The 13,725-nt window shown below is 34.7% G+C and overlaps 2 protein-coding genes across 6 annotated transcripts; one reads left to right on the top strand and one right to left on the bottom strand.

Moving 5' to 3' along the window:
• The first annotated feature begins 1,200 nt into the window (after positions 1–1,200).
• LOC110885329 (40S ribosomal protein S11-2) lies at positions 1,201–2,481 on the top strand. The gene is made up of 6 exons (XM_022133013.2): positions 1,201–1,320; positions 1,402–1,442; positions 1,518–1,618; positions 1,862–2,006; positions 2,097–2,186; positions 2,254–2,481. The coding sequence occupies exons 1-6, from the start codon at positions 1,309–1,311 to the stop codon at positions 2,342–2,344; spliced, it is 480 nt and encodes a 159-aa protein (XP_021988705.1). The 5' UTR covers positions 1,201–1,308; the 3' UTR covers positions 2,345–2,481.
• Positions 2,482–2,558: 77 nt separating this feature from the next.
• On the bottom strand, positions 2,559–10,221 carry LOC110885328 (methylmalonate-semialdehyde dehydrogenase [acylating], mitochondrial). 5 transcript variants are annotated; one of them, XM_022133010.2, is made up of 22 exons: positions 10,130–10,211; positions 10,010–10,024; positions 9,613–9,684; positions 8,427–8,984; positions 8,217–8,314; positions 7,205–7,276; positions 6,414–6,575; positions 6,227–6,305; positions 5,987–6,141; positions 5,306–5,449; positions 5,133–5,198; positions 4,845–4,895; positions 4,601–4,752; positions 4,412–4,502; positions 4,212–4,292; positions 3,953–4,030; positions 3,828–3,863; positions 3,697–3,740; positions 3,536–3,614; positions 3,363–3,453; positions 2,919–3,291; positions 2,565–2,840 (listed from the first exon to the last, which is right to left on the bottom strand). In XM_022133010.2, the coding sequence occupies exons 4-22, from the start codon at positions 8,968–8,970 to the stop codon at positions 2,822–2,824; spliced, it is 2,415 nt and encodes an 804-aa protein (XP_021988702.1). In that variant the 5' UTR covers positions 8,971–8,984; positions 9,613–9,684; positions 10,010–10,024; positions 10,130–10,211; the 3' UTR covers positions 2,565–2,821. The 5 variants fall into 5 exon arrangements, with proteins under 5 accessions (XP_021988699.1, XP_021988702.1, XP_021988700.1 ...); XM_022133007.2 differs by having other exon boundaries at positions 2,559–2,840; positions 10,010–10,148; XM_022133008.2 differs by lacking the exon at positions 10,010–10,024 and having other exon boundaries at positions 10,130–10,221.
• Between the last annotated feature and the right edge of the window lie 3,504 nt (positions 10,222–13,725).

Below are 13,725 nucleotides of genomic sequence, written 5' to 3' on the forward strand. Positions count from 1 at the left end.
TAGGAAAGATGTAACTTAATCAATTATTAAAATAATGATTTAAATCTAATTTTTTATATAATTACAATCATACCCTTAACAACTAAAAAGGAAATCAATGGACCAGATCAGTTCACGCATGGGATTAGGTTCATGCTGGAACCCTACCCTATATATATATATATATATATATAGTGGAAGGTTCAAATGAGAAGAAAAATTTTGTAAGAATAAAAAGAATAAGTTTTAAACCAATAGAAATGTTCCATTTACTTCATTTAATATGTGCATTTAATGTTATTAATAAGGGCATATAGGTAAATTTCTAATTGTAATTAATTAGTAACTAACTAAAATTGTAACTCACTTTTAAATATACTCTTTCAAGATAAAATATTTAGGGTGAATGACAATTTTCGACATGTGTAGGATAAATTCTTAAATGTGTATGATAAATTTAGATATGTGCAGGGTAAATTTCGGTAAGTGTAAGATAAATTTTGAAATGTGTAGGATAAAATGTTTTTTGCTTTATTAATTAGAGATAACATAATTAATGGGAGGAGTTATAAACTATTTAATATTTTACCATTATGTCCTTTCTTCTTTTTCTTCTCACATTAAATTTCTTCTCAAATGAACCTTCCCCTATATATATATATATATGATTGGTAAAGTCATTGCCTAACCAATCACACAACCACATGCTTAACCTAAAGTGTGAAAACCACATAGAAGGGGGTAGTGTTCCCCTTGTGGTTTGCAAATCACATGACCATTACGCATGGTCTTAACATGTTTTTTGAAGCACTATGTGCACGCACACACTTGTTTAGTTATTCCCTACATTGATTATGAAATGATCCGAGTGTCAAATTAGCAAACAATAAATGTTAGCAAAGGACAAAGTGATAAAACTACAAATCTGTGAATCAAAGGTGATTATCGAAACCCGACTCAACCCGTAACTGGGGAGACCCAATCCAACGAAACACGTAGGTTTGGGACCGGTTTCTAACCCACTCCTTTGAAACAGAATTGAACCTAAATCGAACTGTTAAAACCTTCTCAAAATTGGCTTGAAAACGAACCAAACCAAACCCGGTCAACAAACCGATACAACCCAAACCGGTTTAAACCCGAAACTGGTTTTGACTTTTTGTTCACCAACACAACACAAAACAACAGACCAGCACCATTCAATAATCCAATAAAAGCCCATTAGGCCCATGTTATGCATTGTGAAATAGAGAAACGAAAACGAAATACAGTCTCTCTCTACTCTAGGGTTTTACTTGTGCCTCCGTCACTGCTCGGATCTCTTCAACAATGGCGGAACAGGTGACATAATCTCTTTAACATTTATATATAAATATATCTTCTTCACCTACAGACGTTGACATTTTGTGTTTTGTTGTGTAGACTGAGAAGGCGTTTTTAAAGCAACCCAAGGTCTTTTTATGGTGAGAAAGTTGCACTTTTATTATAGTTCAATCTGTTATGGAAAGATGATTGTTGATTGTGTGTTGTTGTGATAGTTCCAAGAAAAGTGGAAAGGGGAAGAGGCCTGGGAAAGGTGGAAACAGATTCTGGAAGAATATTGGTCTTGGCTTCAAGACTCCAAGAGAAGCTATTGAAGGTCATTTTTACTTATTTCCAATCTTCATATAATATCATTATCTGCTTTTACAAGATTGTTGGTTTAGTTTCAAGTTACAAACCGTCAAAACCGAACCTACATTAGTACCGGCTAACGTGCTTACGAATTAGTACGTATGTTTTCAATTGAAGTAATGAAATTTTTGTTAATTGTTGTGCTGCAAACTAATGAGTTTTGGTGAACTAACTTAACTGATCGTGGTCCGGTATTTGATTACTTTAGGAACTTACATCGACAAGAAGTGCCCTTTCACTGGTGATGTCTCCATTAGAGGACGTATTCTTGCTGGTACATGCCACAGTGCGAAAATGGTTAGGACCATTATTGTTCGTCGGGACTACCTCCATTATGTGAAGAAGTATCAGCGGTTAGACTCAAAACCCTTCACTGCAATTTACCAGTATACTTTATCCAATTCACAAGATTTTGAAGTTTTTGTTATGTGTGTTGTATGCAGTTATGAGAAACGCCATTCAAACATCCCAGCACACATTTCGCCATGTTTCCGAGTGAAAGAAGGTGACCATGTCACCGTTGGACAGTGCAGGTTTGCTTTACCTGTGCATTTTTAGTTATATGTGCTGCTGGTTTTAAACTGGTTTTTGTTTGTTTAGACCATTATCCAAGACAGTGAGGTTCAACGTGTTGAAGGTGATTCCAGCTGGATCTTCTAGCGGTGGGAAGAAAGCGTTTACAGGCATATGACAAGCTTGATCCCTCTTCTTTAGCTTCTTGTTAGGCTTTGCAAAAGCAATTTAATTTGATTTGCTATGATTTTGAAGTATGTAATGTGATTGTGAACCTTATTTAATGTTTCTATAAACAAAATATTTTTTTCAACCCATTGCTATACAAATTTGCTTGTAACATTAAATCGAATTTTGACTGTTAAGAGTTTGAATAAATTTAATTGCACATAAAAGCATTACCAAGATCATTCTATGATAGATTCATTTAAACAACAATCAATCATTAATCACATGTAACATTTATCACTTCATAACTTAACTACACCAAGCTTAACTAAATTGTAAATCTTTTTACAGTACAAGATATAATCAACATTTTTGAGGACTACCCACCCGCACATGCGCACAAACGTTCCCTTAAAGCCTGCTACATTGACAAGTGCATGAATACTACGTTCTCTTAAAGCCCGCTACGTTGACAAGTGCATGAATACTATTGAGCGTTACGGCTCCTGAAACCAAAAACATTTATTTATATGATGTTCTTAATTTCAAAATATTTTAAAAGTATTTTGAAAAAAGAATACTACCAGTTAAGAAAATGGGTCAAGAACTTGGGGTCCTGTGATCCATCCGACATGAGCAAAGCAGGAGATACATCGCTGTTTTGAAAATCTCTGAGCTGCAAACCAAGAGACACAGCTTCACCCGTTTGAAAATCTTTATGTGGTATCGTAAACGACGGTCCATTGTCACAATCAAGGTTATCTGACGGGGATGCCAGGTGCCCTCTGTCATCATCGGTATTGGGAAAATTGTGAGTCGGTAATAACAAGGATGTTCCGTCACTGCTCTGAAAATTGGTTGGAGGCATTTCCAGTGGAATTTCGTCGTTAATCCTAAAATCCTTCCATTGTTGACTCACCGTCTTGATCTGTGTGTAAAAGTCAACCCCTGTTTTACCTGCAACAAAAACATTTATTAAACTCAACTTCATGATAACAATCAAAACAACCAATGACCGGTAAATTCACCATGGAAATTTAGGTCTCCTGAGAAAGACGCCTCTGTTCCAGTAAACGCAAAGAACGGTAGTGGGGCCGGGACAGGGACGTTTACACCAACCTGTGTCGTGGAAACTTAACATAAGTTTAAATACAATTATTCTCGACTTTTATAAAAGGTAGGGGAGAGTAAAATAGTTTACCTGCCCAGCTTCTATCTCAGTTTGAAATTTCCTTGCTGATGCACCATTTTTAGTGAATATTGATGCACCGAATCCATACCTAATGAATCCAGAGGCAAACTTAGAGCATAAAACAAGCTAGATGATAGATTTTATGATGGATGTGAAATATTGAAAATCACCTGTTTCTGTTGACAATAGCTATGGCTTCCTCTAAGCTTCCAGCCTGAAAATATATGGAAACGTTAATGTTGAAAAGTCAACTTATCAATCTTGTACATATGGTGATGATAATATTGACTATTAAGGCAACCTGCATACAGAGAAGAACCGGGCCAGTAATCTCTTCCTGAGCACACAAAGATAGCGATGTTAAGATTAAAGTACCGTCTAGAATGATAAGATTTGAGACGTATCACGTATAAGATAATAAGGTACCTTGTAACATTCCATTCCATCTGTAACATCAGATAAGATGGTCGGCCCGATAAAATTACCCATTTCATACTTTGGAACCTATTGTGAGACCCAAAATTTTCATATTAGCATACAAGGCTGGAGTTTTCAAAACGAAAATAAAAAAAATATATATATATATATATATATATATATATATATATATATATATATATATAGATAGATATATATGAATCAAGGGTAAAATGGTCATTTCACATGAATTTAACAAAATATGTACCTCAATATGTCTTCCATCCAGAATTAATCTAGCACCAGCCTCGATACCTAATTGGATTAATCTATTTACTTTTTCCTTTGCCTGTCAATGCATCACAACATAAAAAAAATAGTTGTCACTAATAAATAAATATTTAGAACAAAAATTAACAGAAAAGGTTATAGGATCATTTGATTGTCAAAAAGTATTAATGTACTCACCATTTTATTGATCACAGGGCCGATGTCTGTATCAGGGTCGGTTCCAACATTTACTTTAAGTGCTTTGGCACGCTCCACTAGTTTTTCTTCCCTGCAGAAGATCAAAACAGTAATTAATTTAAAAATAAATAAAAAGGAGTATAATACTACAAATATGAGTGAAACATAATCAAATAGAGAAAAGAATACCATGATTTTGAACCTCCAACAAATACAACCGTATTCAGCGTTGTACACCTTTGTCCGGCACCACCAAATCCGGCAGCAGCAAGAGCGTCCAATGTGGCGTCCATATTTGCATCAGGCATTACAATTGAATGGTTTTTTGCACCAATATTTGACTGATAAAAGAGGCGAATTGAGAAAAAAGATGATTTTATTTTTATAGCAAAAGCTGAACTAATATTATGAAACGAGACAATATGCATGATACCTGTACACGTTTACCATTTGAAGAGGCTCTTGCGTGAATGTGTGAACCAGACTGCAGAAAAGAAAATATTTTTCAGGCTTTTGTATGCATTGACAAAACTTGGATAACATATTATGTGTAAGTTCTGATTCTAGAAAGCCTGACAATATTTGGAGAACATATTATGTGTAAGTTCTGATTCTGGAAGGCTTTACATCATTGGCCCTACATACGTATATTTAAAGCCTGACAAAAAGATAATGGTATCCATAAACAATTGAAGACTATCATAGAGTAGATGAAACTTACAGAATCTGGACCAACAAATGTTATAGCTTTGATATCATCATCATCACATATGGCATTGACAATATCCTGGTCAATCAATCACAAAACAATTCAATAAATCAATCTGCATGATGTCGATGAAAAGTTTCGCATGCAAAAAAGAAAACATTAGTTAACACATAGGTTGTACTTACATTAGTTCCGTGAACGACATTTAGTACACCGTTGGGCAAACCAGCCTCCATTGCTAATTCTGCAAGTATCATGCATGCCCCTGGATCTTTCTCAGATGGCTTAAGAATAAACGTATTACCACATGCTACTGCTATCGGAAACATCTGCATTATATCATACAAAATTAGAGTGCAAAACAAAAGAGTAAAATGTCATTTTCGTCCCTGAGGTTAGAGCGTTAGGCCACTTTTGTCCAAAGGTTTGTTTTCATCTGGATCCAAAAGGTTTGAAATCTTGTCATTTTCATCCGGCTCGTTAACTCCATTTTTCTCCATTAAATGAGGGGTATTTCCGTCTTTTTAGACATTTTTTTATTAAAATAAAAAACACTATTAAAAAAAGTTACACCTCTGTTGACTTTCTAGTTATGACTTTTCTTATAAACATTAACATTAACAAATAGGTAAAAGGACTAAAATACCCCGGACTTAACGTTAAAAAATGGATGGAGTTAACGAGTCGGATAAAAATGGCAAGATTTTAAACCTTTTGGATCCAGATGCGGAAAAGCAAACCTTTGGATGAAAATGGCATTTTACTCAAAAAAAAAAACAAAGTTCAGTAAGCCTCAGAAAAAACCAAACCAAAACAAATACATATCCAATAAATCAAATTATCAAAACAAGTTCAAACGGGCTTACCAACAAAGGAACTAATGCGGGAAAGTTAGAAGGACATATTCCAGCACAAACACCGAGTGGTTCCCGCAGGCTATAGCTATCAACTCCGCTTCTGATGTTCGAAACAAAATCCCCCATTTGGAGTGATGTCATCCCACACGCATGTTCAACCACCTCTACAAGTAAATAGCAGTTATCGTAAGTTTCAATTTCGGTAAACTTCATAAATGTAACTAAAAGCTGTTAACGAAAGATTCACACCAAGTCCACGCAGCATCTCATTACGTGCATCCTTCAGTGTCTTTCCCTGCTCTGAAGTTATATTTTGAGCAATCTTATCCTATAAAAAAATAAAAACTTCTATTAGTATTGTTTATTTATTTAATTGGAAAACTGATGATGTATGCAATACTATGCATGGCAATGTAATCAAAATGTAGACGCTTACAATGTCTCTACGAATAAGTTCCTGAAACCTGAACATGATACGCTGACGTGTCATGACAGGTGTATTTCGCCATGATGGAAGAGAGCATTTAGCTGCATATACTGCTGCTCTAAACTCTTCACCAGTAGTTAGAGGAACTTGGGATACCACTTGTTGGGTTGCCTATATTGATTGGCACATAAAGTATTAAGTAGGGCTGCAAACGAACCAAACAAACACAAACAAGACCTTGTTCATGTTTGTTTGTTAAGGAAATATTGATTGGCACATAAAGTATTATGTGTTCATGAACACTTACCGAACGAGATTTTGTGTTCGTGTTAGTTTGTTAAGGAAATGAACTCGTCCGTGTTCGTTTGTTAATTTTAGCTAATGAACGCGAACGGATGTTCATGAACACAAATAAAAACAAACGAACACAATCAAGCGTTCATGGACAGAATACATAATACACTTAAAACTATTAAATATTTTATTTGTCGGAATTTTACAATATTTAAATAAAATATAATTTAAAACACTAATGAGCTATCGAACATAAACGAACACGTTACCGAACATTCAACAACATAAATGAAAGAACGCGGCCTTCGTTCATGTTCATTCATTAAACTAAACGAACGAAATTTCTTGTTCGTGTTCGTTCATTTATTAAACGAACAAACACAAATGAACTTCCAGCCGAATGGTCCATGAACTGCTCGCTGAATGTTCAGTTCGTTCGTTGCTATTCAAATCTAGGGAAATTATAGGTAACAAAAACGAAAAGGACTAAGAACTAGTAAACTTACAGGGTTTATAACATCGATAGATGTTCTTGATTGTGAGTCTATAAACATACCACCAATGAAATTTGGCACCCTCTGAGAAATAAACAAACAACTCAAGTTATGATATTTGAAATGTATTTTTCGTTTCAATGGTCCTCTCATCCCACGAAACATTATGAATGTTAGATTACATCAGATATCATCTCAGCAAAATAATGTACAAACTGGAAGCGTATAATGACTGGTACCCGTGAAATTAGGCCTGTAAGCAAACCGAACGTTCATGAACAGTTCGTGATCTTGTTCGGCGGGAAGTTCGTTTATTAATAAACGAACGAACATGAACAAATTTTTTTGTTCATTTAATTAAACGAATGTACATGAACACACGTAGTGCCTTCGTTTGTGTTTGTGAACGTCCGTTTATGTTTGTTCATTTATGTTCGTTTATGTTTGTTGATTTGTATTCTTTCGTTTATATTCGTTTAAATTTTAATAAATACATAAGTAGTTATATTTATATACATATAAGCATAAAAAAGTTTTCTAACTACTTATATAGATATAACTAATTGATAACTGGGATTTCTAGTAATGAAAATGGGCTTTCTAATGAAACTTATCGTAATTAACCAATAATTTACATAAAAAAAGCTACTTTATGTCTGTTTATGTTTGGTCATTTGTGTTCCTTTATATCGTAATTAACCAGTAATTTATATAAAAAAGCTACTTTATGTCCGTGGATGTTTGGTCATTTGTGTTTCTTTATGTTTGTTCAATGTTCAATTATGTTCATTGTGTTGTTTTATGTTTGTTAAATAATGTTCGTTTAAGCTTGTTTGTTTATGTTCAACATGCCCATTTTCTTAATGAACAAACATGAACAAAAAAAGGGTTCAATTATATGTTCGTGTTCGGCTAAAGTTAAATGAACAAACACAAACATGACTCTGTTCTTGTTTGTTCGGTTCGTTTACAGGCCTACGTTAAATATTTCTAGAATAACTATACATGAATCATGCGTTCTTACAGGAGGATATCGCTGTCTCCATGATGGCTCTGACGTTGTTGATGAATTAGAGTTTCCTTGAGCTGAAGTCTGAGGCCTCAATGTTTTATATCTCTTAACTGAGCATGAAAGCATAATAATAGCGAGACGGGAAGAAGAATATTATAAGTTAAAGCCTTGTTTAATGTCTAGAGTAATGAAAAACTAATCTTTTAGATTCCTGAGACACACCTGTAAGATTTCCTTGACGAAGCTTGGTCTTTATATTGTACACGTGCTTCGGAGTCGATAAAAGCTCGGGATTGTGTTGTCGTAGTTTCTTTAAAATTTGACGCGGTTTTAAACCCGCTTCCGTCATCTCCTTGATAAGCAAAACCTCATCCTCTGTAAACCGTCTGGCAGATGGATGTTGTGTGATATCACTCAACGGTTCGTGATTATGCGACCCGTTCTTAACCGAAAGTACCCAGAACCCGTCATCCTTTTTACCCACTAGTTCGAACGGACAATTTGTAAGCCGTGAACCAGATTTTCTTTTGCGGATGAGTTCACTCGTGCCGTCATCGATTGTTTTACGTCTGTTTCTATAAACACCGCCTCGTTGGCATCCAAGAACTACAACCTTTTCTTTTTTTGATTGTTTGATAGTTACGACGTATCCCTGAGATATCCCAAACTCCCCAACATGTTGGATAAGTTCTTCGCGGTCGGGGAAACTGCCAGGTGGCGGTGGGAGCATCTGTGGAGTATCTGAAATAACGTCATAGTCATCCATCACCAAGCAGGTACCTGTATCATTAATGTTCAACACATAAAATCTTAAAGTTCACAATTACCTTAAACAATTTCTTTGTAGCTTCTGTTATCACTAGTATCATTAATGATAATGTATCAAACATACCAACCATATTGATTTTCAAGGAATGCGTTTAGTGTAGCGTGCTATATATGATACATTGATACGTATGTTTCTCGTCATCGTATAATAGCCAATCTGGACTCCTGTCTTTCATAAATGCTATAGCAATTACCGAATGTATACCGTAATACACATGCTATAGCATTAACATGAAAACATCCTATGCATCACATACGGAATTAGAAAATGACAGGAGGCACAAGCATTTATTTACTTTGTGCATCACTGTCTGTGTGTCAGAGACTCAAAATAATGACCAACCCCACACCCTCATTTAAGCATTTAAGTAATTCTATAAGCAGCTACATCACAAAGACACAATGTCTTATCATAGCAATACATTCATCCACTCAAATATCCTCATAAAACACACACACACGAAAATAACGTTCTCCTGAATTCATAACTCATTAGGTAATCCATGATCTAGATTAGACATCAGTTTAGTTGCACAAATGTGAATCAACATAAGGGATAGGTAGAGATATTAAAAGTCACCTCGAAAGGCGCCGATCCGTAGAAATGATTGACAGATTAGGGTTCCAAAAGCTCTCTTTCGTTACACGAATCCTGTAAACATATATTAACCGAATCAATTCTGGATGATATCAAACTCCATTTTCTTCAAATCATATGTCACAGTAGTAACATTTTAGTAATCTCTTTCAGTTCATAATCCACCAAACATATATACACAAGAAATTAAATCCATTGTAAAAGTATCGAGTCTAAACCCTAAAAAACCGTGATTCTTACAGGCTATAATCGTGTATGAAGAAACGAATCACACGAAGAAAGTATGCCACATTGTATACGTACACGAATCAGCGAATTTCATAAATTGAACGGTAAAAGAATTAGTATAACTGCACCAGTAACTTGAACTAAAGCATACCTCTGTTGTAATTCACTGCATAATCAAGTTGTGGATTAATGAAATTGGGGGGAGATAGCTAGGGTTTGGTTGGAAAAGTGTTGAGATTGATGCAACTCATACGAGTTTTTGGAAATTTACCTGCTTGCCAGAGGACGACGAAGAGACCTTGATCGTGAGGAATAAAGATGAGTGTTGAGGCCGATGTTATTTTTAATTTTACTACCTTAACCTTTTGGTTATATTTTCGTCTTTTTGTTTTCTTCGATTTTCAAACTTTATATATTTTGGCGTTATTTACTTTTTCTTTTTAATGAGTTTATATATTTTCGCGTTATTTAGGGGATGTTTGGCTAAGCTTTTTAAAACCTCCGTATAACTTATGACTTTTAGTTATTTTACATAACACCTCCGTATAACTTATGACTTTTAGTTATTTTACATGAATAAGCTAAGTCAAACACTTTTTAAAAAACAACTTATTGACTTATTGGTTTTTCCCAGCTCGTAAGCTAATCTAAACACTTTTTAAAAACTCATTTTCAAAAAGTCATAAGTCAATAAGTCTTTTTTCACAAAAAAATCATTTTTGAGTTAAATAAGCTTAGCCAAACACGTCACTACTTTTTTTTAACGTGGTTTGTTGAAAATAACTATTAAAAATGTTAAACAGTTCAGCAGTTTCATTTTCGTTTCAATTAAACCCACTTTCATTAACTTCATCCATATATAATGTTAAGTTTTGATGAAATGACTACATTGCCTCTTTAAAAACAAAATTTCCAATCACTATGTCCACTTATTTAGCTAGCATCTAAAAATAATGAAAAAGCTTCAATCTTTACCAAAAACCCACCATGGAAACAACCAGAAGAACTTTATATTCATCCATTTTCTTCATCTTTCTCATTCTTTCTTATGCTCTTTACCCAACTGTTTAGCAAAAGCATCATGTCAACTCCCTTTCGATGCCACTTCTGCATACGCATACGCAGATGCCGCCTTTCAATCCAGCTTCATATACCTTGCCACAATCTACTCCCACTCCACTAAAACATTACTATACTCTTTCCCATCCTCCACTGTTTCAACCATACCAACACTCTCATCTTCATCAACATTAATTGGTGTTAACCTTTGGGGATAAAGAATGAGTTTTGAAACAGGACTTCTATAAGGACTGTATCTTGAAACTGAACTTGTTGAAACTTTCTTTGAATCTATGTGAGACGAAAAAAGTTGAGTTTCTTAGCAATGTGGAGATTATAATTATTGGACCCAGATGGTGAAGATTCACACTTGTTGCGATTACTGGTTGATGCGCCCATTGATTAATCTAGGCTTTTGTTCATAAAATGTGAAATTAGTGTGTGTGTGTTTTGAGTGTCATACAAAAACCTAAATAAACTAGATAACTAGAGTAAGTAGGGTATTGAACTAAAGGAGTATGGTGGAAGTGTTTGTTGATTAAGTATTAAAAGCTAATTGCAGAAATGAAAATAGATTGTTTGAGTGTTTTACTAAATTAAGATTTACTAACAAAAGGTTGTAACAATGAGAAAAAAATGGCTTCTCCAGATTTTAGATTCAAAGTGAATTTCAATTATGTGTTCAATTGTAACAATCACATAGACTGATTGTAAACTCAATTAATAGGTTGTGATTGTTTAAAGACTAAGCACTTCGATTGCAAAACAACGGAAGGCTATCATATGAACATCAGTTGAAATTACCAAACCCAATCCCTATCAAATATACCCCAATTACTAGAACTCTCGGGAATTGAATGAATTAGAACTAAGGTTTAAATAAAAATCAATCTTTTACAGCCAATCAATTGAATCAACAGGTAAAAAGCATTGAATGCTTAGATTACCAAGTTCAATTGAATCAAAAACGATAAAAACACATAAAATCCGTCCACTTACAAGAATCCTCCACCCGGAGGAAAGCACAGAAGATTTAGCCATTCATGTTGGTGATTCGGTCTTCAGAAGCTTGAATCATGGTTGATTGCATCTTCAAGATCTTCGATTTGGTGAAAAACTATGATGGAAATGATGGAAAAATCATCCGAAAGTGCTCCTTGATCTTCGGGTGTTCCACTTCATCTCCAAGCCGAAACAAATCCCGATCATTATCTTTTGCCTTGCTTATCATCTTCGGGTGTTCCACTTCATCTCCAAGCACTTTAATTCCCTCGGTTTAAGCGATTAATTTGCAAAACCACAATTTCTCGTAGTTATCACATCCAAACAATATAATCACGTAAAACGCAATAAAACCCATAAAGATAACCACATTAATGCTCACATTTTTCTCTCTCCATTATGTTCTCACACTTATCCTTGCTTGTCCTCAAGCAACCATCATAAACATTAATCATCGTATTAACAAATCACTTCTAAATCCCTTATCGATTTAACAATTTAAGATCCTAAGTCATACCCTATCCCATAGACTGACACAATCAAGGTTGACAATCTGACAAGTAGATGGTGCACATTTGAAACAATCCAAGACTTGCCTAACTAAAACTAACATGCTTATGGTCCTACACACATACCAACATGCCCCTCACAATAAACACTCATCTCGGCTTTATCTGGACTAGCGTGTAATGTGCTAGTATATATGTTACTCTAACCCGAATATGAAACTCTGTACTCATAAGCTTGTATGACAATCACACCCCCACTATAACACATAACATAGCACATATCAAAAGGACTTATGGGTTTTGGGCTCAGGTAAAGGTAAGGAATTTTTGGCTTTTTACATGGCTAACAGAGAAAGATAGACCGAACCTTGACAATCTTTATTCACACTGAACTAACTAATACTTTGGGTTAATAACCAAACCAAACAAGGGCTATTTTTTATTTAGAAATACATGTAATGGATGTATAAATACATGGAATAGATGTATAAATACATGAAATGGAGGTATAAATTAATGAAATGGAGGTATAAATACATGAAATGTATGTACAAAAGCTAGATATGTTTGAAAATATAAAAGGGAGGTATAAAAGCAAGAAATATATGAATATATAAATGGTAGGTTAATTTCGGTTAACCGACGGTACAAAAGAATAACTGATAACCGATTTTCGGTTAATTCGGTTTCGGTTAATTTTGGTTCGGTTTCTGTTAGTTTTGGTTCGGTTTTCGGTTCGAATTCGGTTAGCGGTTCGGTTATTGCTCACCCTTAGACTACAGGTACCATATACCCATGTATCAAAATACCCTATTTTCGGGTATCAAAAAATCCAGTTTCAAGGTATTTTTCGTGTATAGATCGGATTTTTAAGGGACTGCAAAAAACCCTGTTTCATGGTATTTTTCTAGTATAGATCTGGTTTTTTAAGTGGTTGCACTTTTGTTTAATCCATTTTTTTGCAGAAAAACTTCAAAATCAATATCAATATGGTAAATATAAATAAATAACATAAAAGGGCTTCTATATTAGAAAGTAAAATATTACCATGATAAAAGAATTCAAAAAACATAAATAGATACATTTACATATCAGGTATGGAAAAAAACTCGGTTTCGTGTATTGATCCAGAACCGGATTTCGGATTCCTGAGGTTTGGGTTTTTTGTGCACCCCCGCCCCCACATTAACTAGGTTTGGGTAGGGTTTTCGGGTAGGGTTGGGAGAGTATAGCTATGGATTTCATAACCAAACTTCCGCCCACACCATCAGGTCACGACAGTATTTGGGTTATAGTT

Source organism: Helianthus annuus, chromosome 10 (assembly GCF_002127325.2).
Source record: "Helianthus annuus cultivar XRQ/B chromosome 10, HanXRQr2.0-SUNRISE, whole genome shotgun sequence".
NCBI classification, from domain to species: domain Eukaryota; kingdom Viridiplantae; phylum Streptophyta; class Magnoliopsida; order Asterales; family Asteraceae; genus Helianthus; species Helianthus annuus.